Consider the following 12,207-nt stretch of genomic DNA (forward strand, 5'->3'; position numbering starts at 1 on the left):
TCTGAGGCAGAAACTAACTATAGCCAGAAGAAGGTCCAATCATAAATGGAATGAATGCCTTATCTGAAGTAAGTCCGTGTTTACACTCTTCTCATTTTTAGCAGTAACACTAAATTGTAAGTTAGCATATTTTGGAATTGAGAAATTTCTCACACGAACTTCATGAGCATTACTTGTTCCATTGGTTGTAATATATAAGATTTAATTTTGCATACAGTGAGGATAAACCTCAGTATGACTTCAGCACAGAGTTGTAAATTGCTAATCCCATTGATTTCCCATGAGAATGAAAAAAACTCATTGTAAAGCAGCATTAGAGGGATTTTGTGTTTTTAGATCTGTAAAGAGAAGTTTAACTATGGGCTTCTCAGAATAATCTTGATTTCGCCCGCCCCTCTGCCCCCCCTCCCCCTGCCATTTTTGGAACTAGATAGCCAAGATACCCTCTGGGGGCATGGAATAAATACCTTTCTATTTGACTAATGAGTTGCTAGGGAAAAGTGCTTGTTTGATAATTGACCAGTTACTATAAACACAGTTATTTTTAAAGTTGAACTATAATTTTTATGGGCTTTTACATAAATTTGCTATTGATTATTTTGTGTTTATTTAAATTTCTGACGGTCAGAAAACACAACCTAGCCAATTCTAGCTTAGTGTCTTAGGCTGCTACCACATGCCGATGATACTAGAAAACAAACCCCAATCTGTCTGGTGAAAGGTACAGCAGGCAGGCATTAGTTGGGGAGGACAGTGGGTTGGTACAACATTTAAAAAATGAAAGTCGTAACATTTTGGAAAGATGTGTACCTCCTTTCCAGGGCTCATTATGTTCTGCATGTAGTCACTGCCTGTCCACTTTGTTGTTTCTTTTGCCTGTAATGCAGGCTCCTCTTTGTTTCATGGGATGTAGAATCCTGCTGGATTGCAGGATTGAACCTGAAAGTTCTTTCCCCGGAAACTTCCCTAGAAATGCCCCTTACATCAAACCCAAATAATTTCTTCCTCCCTCTAGGCTCCTTGTTCATACTGTTTTTATGGTCCTACGCATCTTATTCTTGCCAGGCTTGTTAATTATATTATGAATCTATTTCCTTCACTTGATTTAAAAACTTTTCAGAATTGGAAATAACTTACATTTGTATTCTTAGTTCCTAATATTTTTTTAGGCCATTATGAACACATTAAATTCTTTCAGAGTGCTGATTCTGTGCATGAATAAATAATAACTAGCCTTGTTACCAGGCTTTGTTTTAAGAACTGGATATGTCTTTAACTCATTTAATCCTCATAATAACCTGATGAGGTGGGTAGAGTTGTTATCTTGACTTTACAGATGAGGAAACAGGAATGGAGAAGGTAAGAAACCTTGCCCAGGTTTGCACAGCTAGTAAATGACCAGGTTGGAATTCACATGTAACCAGTCTGGCTCCAGAGCTCGCCTGGTACGACTGTTAGGCAGTAATGCTTCATCAAGTAACTTTTAATAATTTCTTAACATTAAATGTAGGTATGGGTTTCTTTAACACTAGAAATTGAAATAAGTAGAATTTAATTTATTATTTAATTACATTTCTCTTTTATACTATTAGGTTTTAAAATCTAATAGAGCCCCAAATATTTTTTCTTTTCCTTTTCAAAGTTACCAAGGGAATTGAATGCAATGATTGTTTTTCTTTTTTTGGAAGCTTGGGTTTTTATGGAAAAGAATATATATATATTTTTAATGCAGGAGATGACTTCAATTTAATAATTCATGGCACCAGCCCTTCATTATTTGAGTTTTTTTTCAAGTCCCTAGTTTTATAGAGTGAATCATAAATTCAGAATGTCACTTCCAGATCATTCGTTTAAAAAATAGCTCTTATTTTCTCTTCATTGCATTCAGGTTTTCCTTTAAATTATTTAGAAATTTATAATTGTCATTTGAAAGTCCTTGTCTGCGAATTCCCATCATCTCTGTCTTTTCTGGGTCATGTCTAATTTGGTTCACTGTTTCTGTTGAACACGCCCCCCCCCCCCCCCCCCCCCCATTTGGGTCACATTTTCCTGCTTTTTGCAAGTCTAGTGATTTTTATTGGTTGCTGGACATTGTGAATGCTATGTTGAATGCCGGATTCTGTTGTTTAAAGAATGTTGAAATTTGTTTTGATAGGCAATTAAGTTACTTGTGGATCAGTTTGTTTTTAAGCTTTATTGGGCCAGGTCTAGAATAGCCTTTTCTCAAAGGCTAGTTTAGGCCTAGTACTAAGGTGTGATCCTCTGGAGTCCCTTCTGAATATTTTGGATGTTCAGTGAGACCTTTCCACTCAGGCTACTTGGCACGCAAATTTTCCCCAGCCTCATGTGAACACTTACAGTTGTTCAGCTTACAGCTTTTGGTTAATTTTTCTTTGCCTACCCCTGCAGAGTTTCTCATCTTAACTTGTGTGACTTTGTTTTCAACCAGACTCAAAGGAACACCGTACAGGTTTCTAGAGCTCTTGTTCTGCATAGCTCTCTCTTTTCCAGTACTCTGCCTTTGTATTTCAGCTGCCTTGCCGTCTTGGAACTCTGATCTCTGTCTTTCTAGTTTGTTTAATTTAAATTTTCAATTAAAATTTTTTTTCTGCTTGTTTTAAAACTTCTGTGCTCTGTTTGAGGTCTTCTGTCCTGCTTTGCTCCCTGGGACGTGTTATCGGATAGTAAGCTTGGGCAAAAGTATGGCTCACTTAGGTTTCTCTCAAGGGTCACAGCTCTGGACTGCCTTTTGACTAGTGTTGGAAAGCAGTTGTTTCATATATTTTATCCAGGTTTCTATTTATGGAAGGCCAAAGGGTCTAATTGTAGAAGTCCAGGCCTGATTATCCTAGCCCCATATTCTTTATTGTTAAGTCATATGATAAAATACTTCTGCTTATGGTCAACTAAATAGTAATGTATTTTAAGATCGCACTCTTCACTAGAATTCTCCGTGATTATGGAAATGTTCTGTTTCTTTGCTGTCCAGTAAGTAGACATTAGCCATACATGGCTATTGAACATTTTGAAACATGGTTAGTACAACTGAGGAACTGAATTTTTTATTTATTTAAATTTAATAGTCCCATGTGGCTAGTGGGTCCTGTAGTAGACAATACAGTTTGTTTTCTCTTAATATTATAAAATTTCACCCTTGGGCTTCCTTGAGCCTAGATGGCTCAGTTGGTCAAGCATCCAGCTCTTGATTTCAGCTCAGGTCATGATCGCATGGTCGTGGGATTGAGCCCCACGTCGTGCTCCACGCTGAGCATGGAGCCTGCTTAGGATTCTGTCTCTCTAAATAAACATTAAAACAATTTTTTCAACCTTATTGCTTTTTCATATAACAAAAGTGCCCGTGGTTGATCTTTAACACGTCCCAGTTGGGAAAATTGCTGTAGTATTTTTTTCAAATTAAAAAAATTGTTATGTGTTCCTTAGAGATAATTCAGAAAATACAGAAAGTACAAAAAAGAAAATTTGTCACACATTATCCCAAAGAAAACTAAGGTTAATATTTTGATACATTTCCTTCCAGTATTTCTGTAGAGAAAAAAATTATCTTCGTGAAAATTGTTTGGTTTTATTTTAAATATTTCTGTCTTGAAAGGAAATGTGCATAGGTGACCAGATTAAAATGGTGAAAGTGTTTTGTCCTTCTAGAATTGGCTTTGTATTAATTTGTTATCAAAGAACAGCCTTGTCCAAACAGGCTTTCCTAGCTTTGCAGGCTGTTATGTAGCAGTTTCTGGAATAGTATATTAATCAGGAAACTTTTTTTCTTTTGTGTCTCTATTGCACATTAGTGTTTCTAAATAGAAAAGAAACATTTTGCTCTGGTTGCTTTTTGACAACAGCTGGAGGGAGGCTGAATGTATTTAGTATTTAGCTCATTTGCACCTTAGGGTACCTGGTTTGAAGACTGCTTTCAATTTGGTCCTTTGAGTAACTGTTGTGCCTGAAAACGTGACGGGTGCTTAGAATCCAAAGGCCTGGCCCTCAAGGGGTTCATGGTTTAGTTGACAAGAAAAATAGTTGGGTTTTCTTTTATTTATTTAGGGGGTGGAAATCAAATTTTATTCTTTATTTTAGTAGTACACTTTATAAAGTTAGCAGTATAATACCTGTCATTTCTAACTTCTGAAATCTTTTGTTTAGGTGAGACATGGAATCCGTTAAAATTGCATTATCAGTTAAGAAACGTGCGGGAACGATTAGCTAAAAACCTGGTGGAAAAGGGCGTATTGACAACAGAGAAACAGAACTTCCTACTCTTTGACATGACCACACATCCCCTCACCAACAACAATATCAAGCAGCGCCTCATCAAGAAGGTACAGGAAGCTGTTCTTGACAAATGGGTGAATGACCCTCACCGCATGGACAAACGCTTGCTGGCCCTCATTTACCTAGCCCACGCCTCCGACGTCCTGGAGAATGCTTTCGCTCCCCTTCTGGACGAGCAGTATGATTTAGCCACCAAGAGAGTACGGCAGCTCCTCGACTTAGATCCGGAAGTGGAGTGTCTGAAGGCCAACACCAACGAGGTCCTGTGGGCGGTGGTGGCAGCGTTCACCAAGTAGCTGCTCAGAACGAAGTTCTCTCTCTCATGTAAACCAGTAGGTTTTCTTCTATTGACTTCTGGTTCTCTGCAGTTTGTACTTTCCACACTGTAATTGGCTTTTGTTTTATGAAACGGTGGGTGGCTTTTCTTTTTTGTATGTATGCAGGATTCTGCTGGTACGAGAGGCCTTCCTCTTTCTGTTTTCAAAAAAAGTTTTACTGCCATATTGGCAATCCATTCCTTGTTGCCATCCTCACTGTTAACCTGTTTTGGGATTCTGGCACGCTTTGACTTTCAAAGTGACTCCAGTCTCCTCACACGCACATCTTTTGGATTACCTCAACTTGAGTTTTTCCCACGTGTGCACGTACACCTAGCATTCTGCCTATGATTCAGACAGAAGTCACAAAAAGGCCTTTAACTCACCAAAGGTAAATATCTGTATCTATTAGGACATTTTATACATAGACCTCAGTTGAGATGTATACTTAGCAAAATTATTTTTAAATTGAAACAACACAGTAAATAATATAAAATGCCCCTTGGATTTTGTTTCCCATGTAAATCTATTGTATTATTACACTTGTTGTAATTTTAACTATTAAATCCTAAAGGTCCAGTTGTTTCACAAAGCCGGATCAGGGTGGGCCGCATTCCACATATGCTGTATATAGTTTGAATTCTATATAAATTGCCCCTTCTGGCCACTCCTGCCTCCATCTTAGTATTTTGCAAGATTTCATTCGTTGTACACCTGTGCCCCTCACTTGCTTCAGTCCGTATTATTTGATGGCAAAATAGACCTCTCATCATTGAAGGAAAGAGAAAAGATGTGTCTGATTGGTCCCAAGACTTTTTGGGCTGTGCCATTCATGGCACCCTTTGCCTATGCATCTCCTTTTGGGATTATTTTTGGTCTTAAATGTTTCTATCGTTTCTATAGGGAAGAGGCTTGTGACCAGTACTAATCTTGAGTACAGTTTTTTCTTTTTCTGTCCACAGGTAAATTAATGTCTGCTCTTAAATGTCATTTATCTACTCATACTTTTTTGGGGGAAAACAAATCAAATGTCAGTTTTAGCAGATATTGCATGTAAATTGTTATCAAGTAATGACTACAACTCAGATGATTAAGAATTTTGTAACAGAAAGCTCTGCTATGTTTTAATTTTTATATACAATTATGATAATTAGCACATTGTAAGGATATAAACCTTTGCTTTTTAAAGTTTATTTTTACTATTTCTTTATCACTGTTTATGGTATCAGCATTGGTTTCATAATGTAAATACTATATATTGAACAAATTAAATGTCAAATTTTTTATTACCATAGTTCATGTTAATAGTGGGGCTTTCAGGTGTTTAGAGATTTTTTTGGTTAACATTCAATGCAAAAGTACTAGATGGTGTATAACTGTAGAGTTGAATTTTAAGGGATTCCCTAATATGTATACTATCTTTTTATCTGAAGTAATAAATAAACTATGATCTTGAAAGTGCCTGAATCAGAGCAAGCATGTCATTTGTATTTTTGTATTCTACCATGGTTTTCTTTCCAATTTTTACTTAGCCTTACTTGAGTGTGGTAATACTTTTTTTTTCTTTTAAGTTTGTTTGTTTGTTTATTTATTTATTTATTTTGAGAGATAGAGACAGCATGAGTGGGGGAGGGGCAGAGAGAGAGAATCCCAAGCAGGCTCTGCACTGTCTGCGCAGGGCCTGACGTGGGGCTTGAACCCACATGAGTTCATGACCATGAGTTCATGACCTGAGCCAAAACCAAGAGTCTGACGCTCCAGCGACTGAGCCACACAGGCACCCCTAGTGTGGTAATATTTTGGTGCAGGGGCTGGCAAACTTTTTCTTGTAGGACTGGATAGTAAATATTTAGGTTTTGTGAGCCATTTGTAATGTCACAACTACTCAACTCTTGAATGAAAGTTGCCATAGGCAATACAAATAAGTGGATGAGGCTGTGTACCAATAAAACTATTCACAAAAACAGGCAGCTGGCCATTGGTAGTAGTTTGCCAGGCTCTTTTTTTTTAATGCATGGAAAAAGATTTCCTATCCTTTAAAATAACCTCCTTTAGCTCTAAAATTGACACTACTGGTGGTAAATAAGTATGGAAACTGTTAATTTTTTTTTTTCCCTTATAAAGTGAATACTGAACCGATAACTGATTCTATCCTGGGATTTCTTTTCAGGTGAAAATGTACTGTTTTTTTCCTTGCAAAGTTTTTAGAAGTGAGATCATGGATGTTTTTCTAAAGTATTCTTCACCTCGTCGCCAGCATCTATATTCTCAAGCAAGGCTGGAAAAGGGCCTTGTCTGAACCTCTGTCAGTGGTTTCAGAGCTGAGTGCCCAGTTACCTCCACCTGTTTGTGGCCCCAATTGCAGTACATATTTTATAGCCAGAGGCGAGGAAGAGGAGTACAATTTGGAGGTGGGGGGATGTTATCTAGAACTTTTTCTCCTATAAAATGCTACTGTGTACAGTCCTCTTTAAAGGAGAAATGATAGGACCCATGGAAATAATTGTGCTGTGTGGTAGGAGCGGTGTTTCCACGGGTTTATGCTGCTTGGATCTAAAAATCAGTCAGTGAGTTTGAATATAACAAAACTTCCATAAAAGTCTATTGTGTAAAGAATCTACTGCTTCTTGAACTCTTCACATACTGTTTAATTGTTGAGTGTTCCTTAAATTAACCTGATCTTTAACAGTGCTCTAACCTGATCTAGAACAAGGCTCCAACAGAAAGGGAGCAACAAGCCTTGGTGAACGCACACTCTGTGCCTGGTAAAGTAGTCTGTACTTTGTTTTGAGCTCCCCAAACCCCGATTACTATCTTCATTTATTGAAGGACAAGCTTGGAGAGGATGCCTTGCTGAGTCTCAGGTTACCCGGTAAGTGTTTGAACTTTTATTTATTTATTTATTTTAATTTTTAAAAAAAAAAATTTTTTTTTTAATGTTTATTTATTTTTGAGACAGAGAGAGACAGAGCATGAATGGGGGAGGGTCAGAGAGAGAGGGAGACACAGAATCTGAAACAGGCTCCAGGCTCTGAGCCGTCAGCACAGAGCCCGACGCGGGGCTCGAACCCACGGACCGTGAGATCATGACCTGAGCCGAAGTCGGACGCTTAACTGACTGAGCCACCCAGGCGCCCCAAGTGTTTGAACTTTTAATCCCGAGTGATTGAGTAATAGTCGTGGCATTCAACTACAATTTTTCCTTTCTTACTTTGGCACTAGGAGGGGACTGATTTTCTCTAACAGAGAGGAGAAGAGCAGGCATGCAAAAATTCTCATGGTGGTACAGAATTCAGTGATAGAAGGATATTCCTGCTTGCTTCTAATATCTTGGTATAATTTAACATAAATTGTCTTTTGGGGGTGAAAAAGTTGGCCAGTTCTCTATGTTCTTAGAGGAAAAAGACACTGTCAGATGTCAGGTGGCCAAGAAAGCTCCTGATCTGCGGAAACAGGATTACCCAGTGGTCTCAGACACATTCCATCATTCAGTTCTTCCTACCGTTTCTGAACAGATGAATACAATACTCTTTTTAAATATAACGTCTGAGTTTGGTCATCACCCAAAGGAAAGTGAAAGGGGCTGGTGTTTGGTTCAGTGGCAATATAGGACCAGTAAATAATGACATTCAGCCTGATGATGACAAGGGTCCAGGACTGCGAGTCGTGGCCACTCTTGCCCCAAGAACATGGAAATCAGTAGTCACAAGTCTGTGTGAGGTATTTATGAAGTTTAATTCCAGCTCTGTGGTTTCTCCATCTTGTATTTCCTCATTATATATATTTACAGATAATGTTTGCTCCATTTTACTTTCATCCAGATCAATATGACTGACAACCTGAGTAATTTCCTATTCATTGCAGCCCATTGAGTCCCAGGACGATATCACCGGCTCTCATAAATTTTGCATAAATTTTCTGTATTCTTTAATAGCACTGGCAAGGCAGCAGTGTTAATGTACATAACCTTGTGGGCTACTGTCAGAGGGGTATGGATGGTAACATAGTTAAAGTGATACACATACTTTCTCAGTTGAATGTTAGAATTTACTCTTGGTAGACCAGTGCTGTACCGTGATTTCCACTAGCATCATAATGGGAATATGCAATATTCTTCTTCCATTTATGTTGTGGAGAGCTTTCAGAATAAGCACACATTCTTTTTAAGCATTTTTGGCTTCATTGTATAACTTTGCCACTAATGAACATTTGGATTATTCTCCTGTTTTTATATTTATTTAAAGTCTTTTTAAATTTAATTTTAGAAAAAGAGAGTGTGGGTGAGGGAGAGGGAAAGAGAGAGAATCTCAAGCAGGCTCTACATTGCATATGGAGCCTGACGTGGGGCTCAGTCTCATGACCCTGGGATCATGACCTAAGCAGAAATCAAGAGTTGCACGCTCAACCAGCTGAGCCACCCCATGTCTTTATAGTTTATTTCTGTAGGAGGAATAATAGAAATGAATTTACTCAAACAGTAGGTCTTGAAAATGTAAAGATAAAATCAGTTTGACTTCTAAGATTCATGTTAATTTCCACCAATAATGTAAATGCTGGTTTCTTTAGACCTTAGCCAGTACTGTAGAGGGTATCATCAATTCTGGTCTTTACCGAGCTTAATAGAGGAGAATGATCAAATTATTTTATTCAGGGGTTATCATTTACTATATTGGTAATTTGTATTCCCCCCCCCCCCAAGTGAGTTATTCATGTTTTTCATTTTTTTAAGGGGCATTGATCTTTTTTTTGTATTGCTTCATCAGGGCTTTCCATATATTATGTGTATTAACCCTGTGTCTGTGATGCAGTTGGTTTTCCCAGTCTTTGGAGTTGGTATATGGTGATTCTTTTTGTTTTTGTTTTTTAATCTTTGGAAAAGTATATGGTGCAGTGCTCAAGCATGGAATCTGTGCAGACCTTAATTGTCCTATTAAAGAGATCTGCCTGGTATTCAGATTTGGGATATGTATATATCATATGAATTTGGGGATACAGTTAAATATAACATCTAAAAATCACATGTATTGATTAAAATACACATGGAAAATCACATAAGCAAATGTATAGGCTAATAAATTATTTTAAGGCAAATATGCTTGTAGCCATCACCCAGGTCAGGAGACAGAATGTTGCCAGCTATCCAGACTCTGTTCAAGGCTTCCTCCCAGTTAGAGTCTCCCTAATCCCTGAGAATACTGTTCTGACCCAGTATTGCATCTCTAATAATTTTGTTTTGTTTGGTTTCATTTTCCTGTTTTTTTTTTTTTTTAAGCTTATTTATTCTGAGAGAGTGAGAGTGCTAGTGGGGGAGGGGCAGAGAGAGGTAGAATCCCAAGCAGGCCCCATGCTGACAGTGCACCTGTCGCAGGGCTCGAACCCATGAACCTTGAGGTGACCTGAGTGGACACCAAAAGTCAGATGCTCATTACCCAACTGAGCCACCCAGGTGCCCCTTTCATCTTTCATTTGATGGCCTTTTTTAAGTGGTTGTTTTTTTTTTAATGTTTATTTTTGAGAGAGTACAAGAGGGGGAGAGGCCGAGAAAGGAGGACAGAGGATCTGAATCAGGCTTTGTGCTGACAGGCTGACTGCAGAAGAGCCCGAAGTCGGGGCTCAAACTCAACAAACCGTGAAATCATGGCCTGAGCTGAAGTCAGACGCTCAACCAACTGAGCCACCCCAGGTTTCTCTTAAAATGTAGGTCTCCCCCTGACATCTATCTCTTGTTTTTTCCCTTGCAAGATATTTGCTGATGAAATTGGATCACTTGTCCTGTAGAGTTTTCAAAGTTTGGATTTTGCTGGTTGTTTCCACGTGGTGTAGTTTAATGTGTTTTTCTGACTTTTGTACTTGCCAGGTATTGGTAATTGGATCTAGAGGCTGTCAGATTCAGGTTTCTTTGGGCAACACTTTTTCATAGGTGGTGGTTTGTTCTTCCATCAGGGAGCTTTTAATCTCTTTCCTTTTGTGATGTTGGTAACCTTACTGGTCATTTCTTATTACATCAGTGATTTATTGGGATTGCAGAGGGGTGATACTTTAATTCTTACATTTCTTTGCTTATAAGACTTCACCTGTATCATTGCTATTACCTCTTAGTATTCATAGAGGAAAAGTAGGATAAAGTCTTTATTTTGTGTGTGTGTGTGTGTGTGTGTGTGTGTGTGTGTTTATTTTGAGAGAGAACGAACTGGAGAGGGGCAGAGAGAATGGGACAGAGGATCTGAAGCAGGCTCTGTGCTGATAGCAGAGAGCCCGGTGTGGGGCTTGAACTCAACGAGCTGTGAGATCATGAACTGAGCTGAAGTTGGACGCTTAACTGACTGAGCCACCACCCAGGTGCCCCAATTCTACCTTCTTAACAAATGTTTATTATTGTGAGAGAAGAAAGAGTGCGTGTGTGGGAAGGAGGCAGAGAGAGGGAGAGAATTCCAACCAGGCTTCACACTGTCAGCATTGAGCCCAGTGCAGGGTTTGATCTCATGACTATGAGATAATGACATGAGGTGAAATCAGGAGTTGGACACTCAACCAACTGAGCCATCCATGTGCCCCCTAAATTCTACCTTTTCTTTACTGAGTTTCAAAATAGAGTTGGTTCTCTAACATTCTCTAAAGGTGACTGACTCGTTAAGTATTATGGACTTGCAGAAATAAACATTCTTTTATCATAATTAATTTCCTTGATGAGAACCAGGATTCTTGATATGGAAAACTTAAAAGTATAGCTTTAAGACAGAAGGTAGTCAAAACCTTTGTAGTTCTACATTTAAATGAGAAGTATCACTGTAAACTTATGACGTACTTACTTTGTTTTCCTCTTTTATTGTGGTAACGTAAAATTTACCATTTTAACCATTTTTGAGTGTACAAGTCAGTGCTCCACTTTGAGCTGTATCTGCATTGTAAGAACATCGTCGTTATATAGTACAGTCTCCCTTTTAACTCTTTGGTCTTAACTCTTCAGGTAAATACATGTTTAGTGCTCACTACCATTCCTTATGTCATTGTCCTATCATTTTGGTTGTCTTGCTCATTTGTTAGATTCTTCAGAAAGGCCTGTGAGAATAATAGTCCCTGAGTGTTGGTATTCTGGTGACAGGTTATCTGCAGCCTTTTTATTTGAAGGTCAGTTTGTCTGGATAACATTCTAGATCATATTTTGATTTTTTTTTTTTTTTCACTGTGTTAAGTGTGTTCTTTTTGGCATAAAGCATTACTGTCAAAGTCTGATTGTAATATGATTTTCTTTCCCTCATCAATGCCTTGTTCTTTTTGCCTGGAGCCCACAGGATTTTTTCCCCCCAATAATGTTATCATACTGTGTTTGGGTGTTGGTTGTTCTGGATCAGTATTACCTTTTAAAAACATTTTTTAATGCTTATTATTTTTGAGAGGGAGAGAGAGAGACAGAGCACGAGCCAAGGAGGGGCAGAGAGACAGGGAGATACGGAATCCAAAGCAGGCTCCAGGCTCTCCTTTAAAGGACCCAGGGCTCAAACCCATAAGGAGTGAGATCTGCTGGACGCTCAACCGACTGAGCCACCCAGGTGCCCTGGATCAGTATTTCCAAGTACATGGTACGTTCCTTCAATGTGTAGTG

At 38.5% G+C, this 12,207-nt stretch overlaps 1 protein-coding gene across 2 annotated transcripts in view; it reads left to right on the plus strand.

Moving 5' to 3' along the window:
* Window positions 1-7,453, plus strand: part of GOLPH3 (golgi phosphoprotein 3) — a 51,884-nt gene extending 44,431 nt beyond the window's left edge. Inside the window, exons 4-5 of one of the 2 annotated variants that reach the window (XM_042997057.1) lie at window positions 4,159-4,619; window positions 7,434-7,453. In XM_042997057.1, coding sequence (XP_042852991.1) covers window positions 4,159-4,583 — 425 coding nt within the window. In that variant the 3' untranslated portion in view covers window positions 4,584-4,619; window positions 7,434-7,453. Of the gene's footprint in view, window positions 1-4,158; window positions 6,077-7,433 lie in introns of those variants that run through there. The other variant, XM_042997052.1, reaches the window with a different exon arrangement.
* Window positions 7,454-12,207: the final 4,754 nt, after the last annotated feature.

The sequence above is a fragment of the Panthera tigris genome, chromosome A1 (genome assembly GCF_018350195.1).
Source record: "Panthera tigris isolate Pti1 chromosome A1, P.tigris_Pti1_mat1.1, whole genome shotgun sequence".
Taxonomy (NCBI): Eukaryota; Metazoa; Chordata; class Mammalia; order Carnivora; family Felidae; genus Panthera; species Panthera tigris.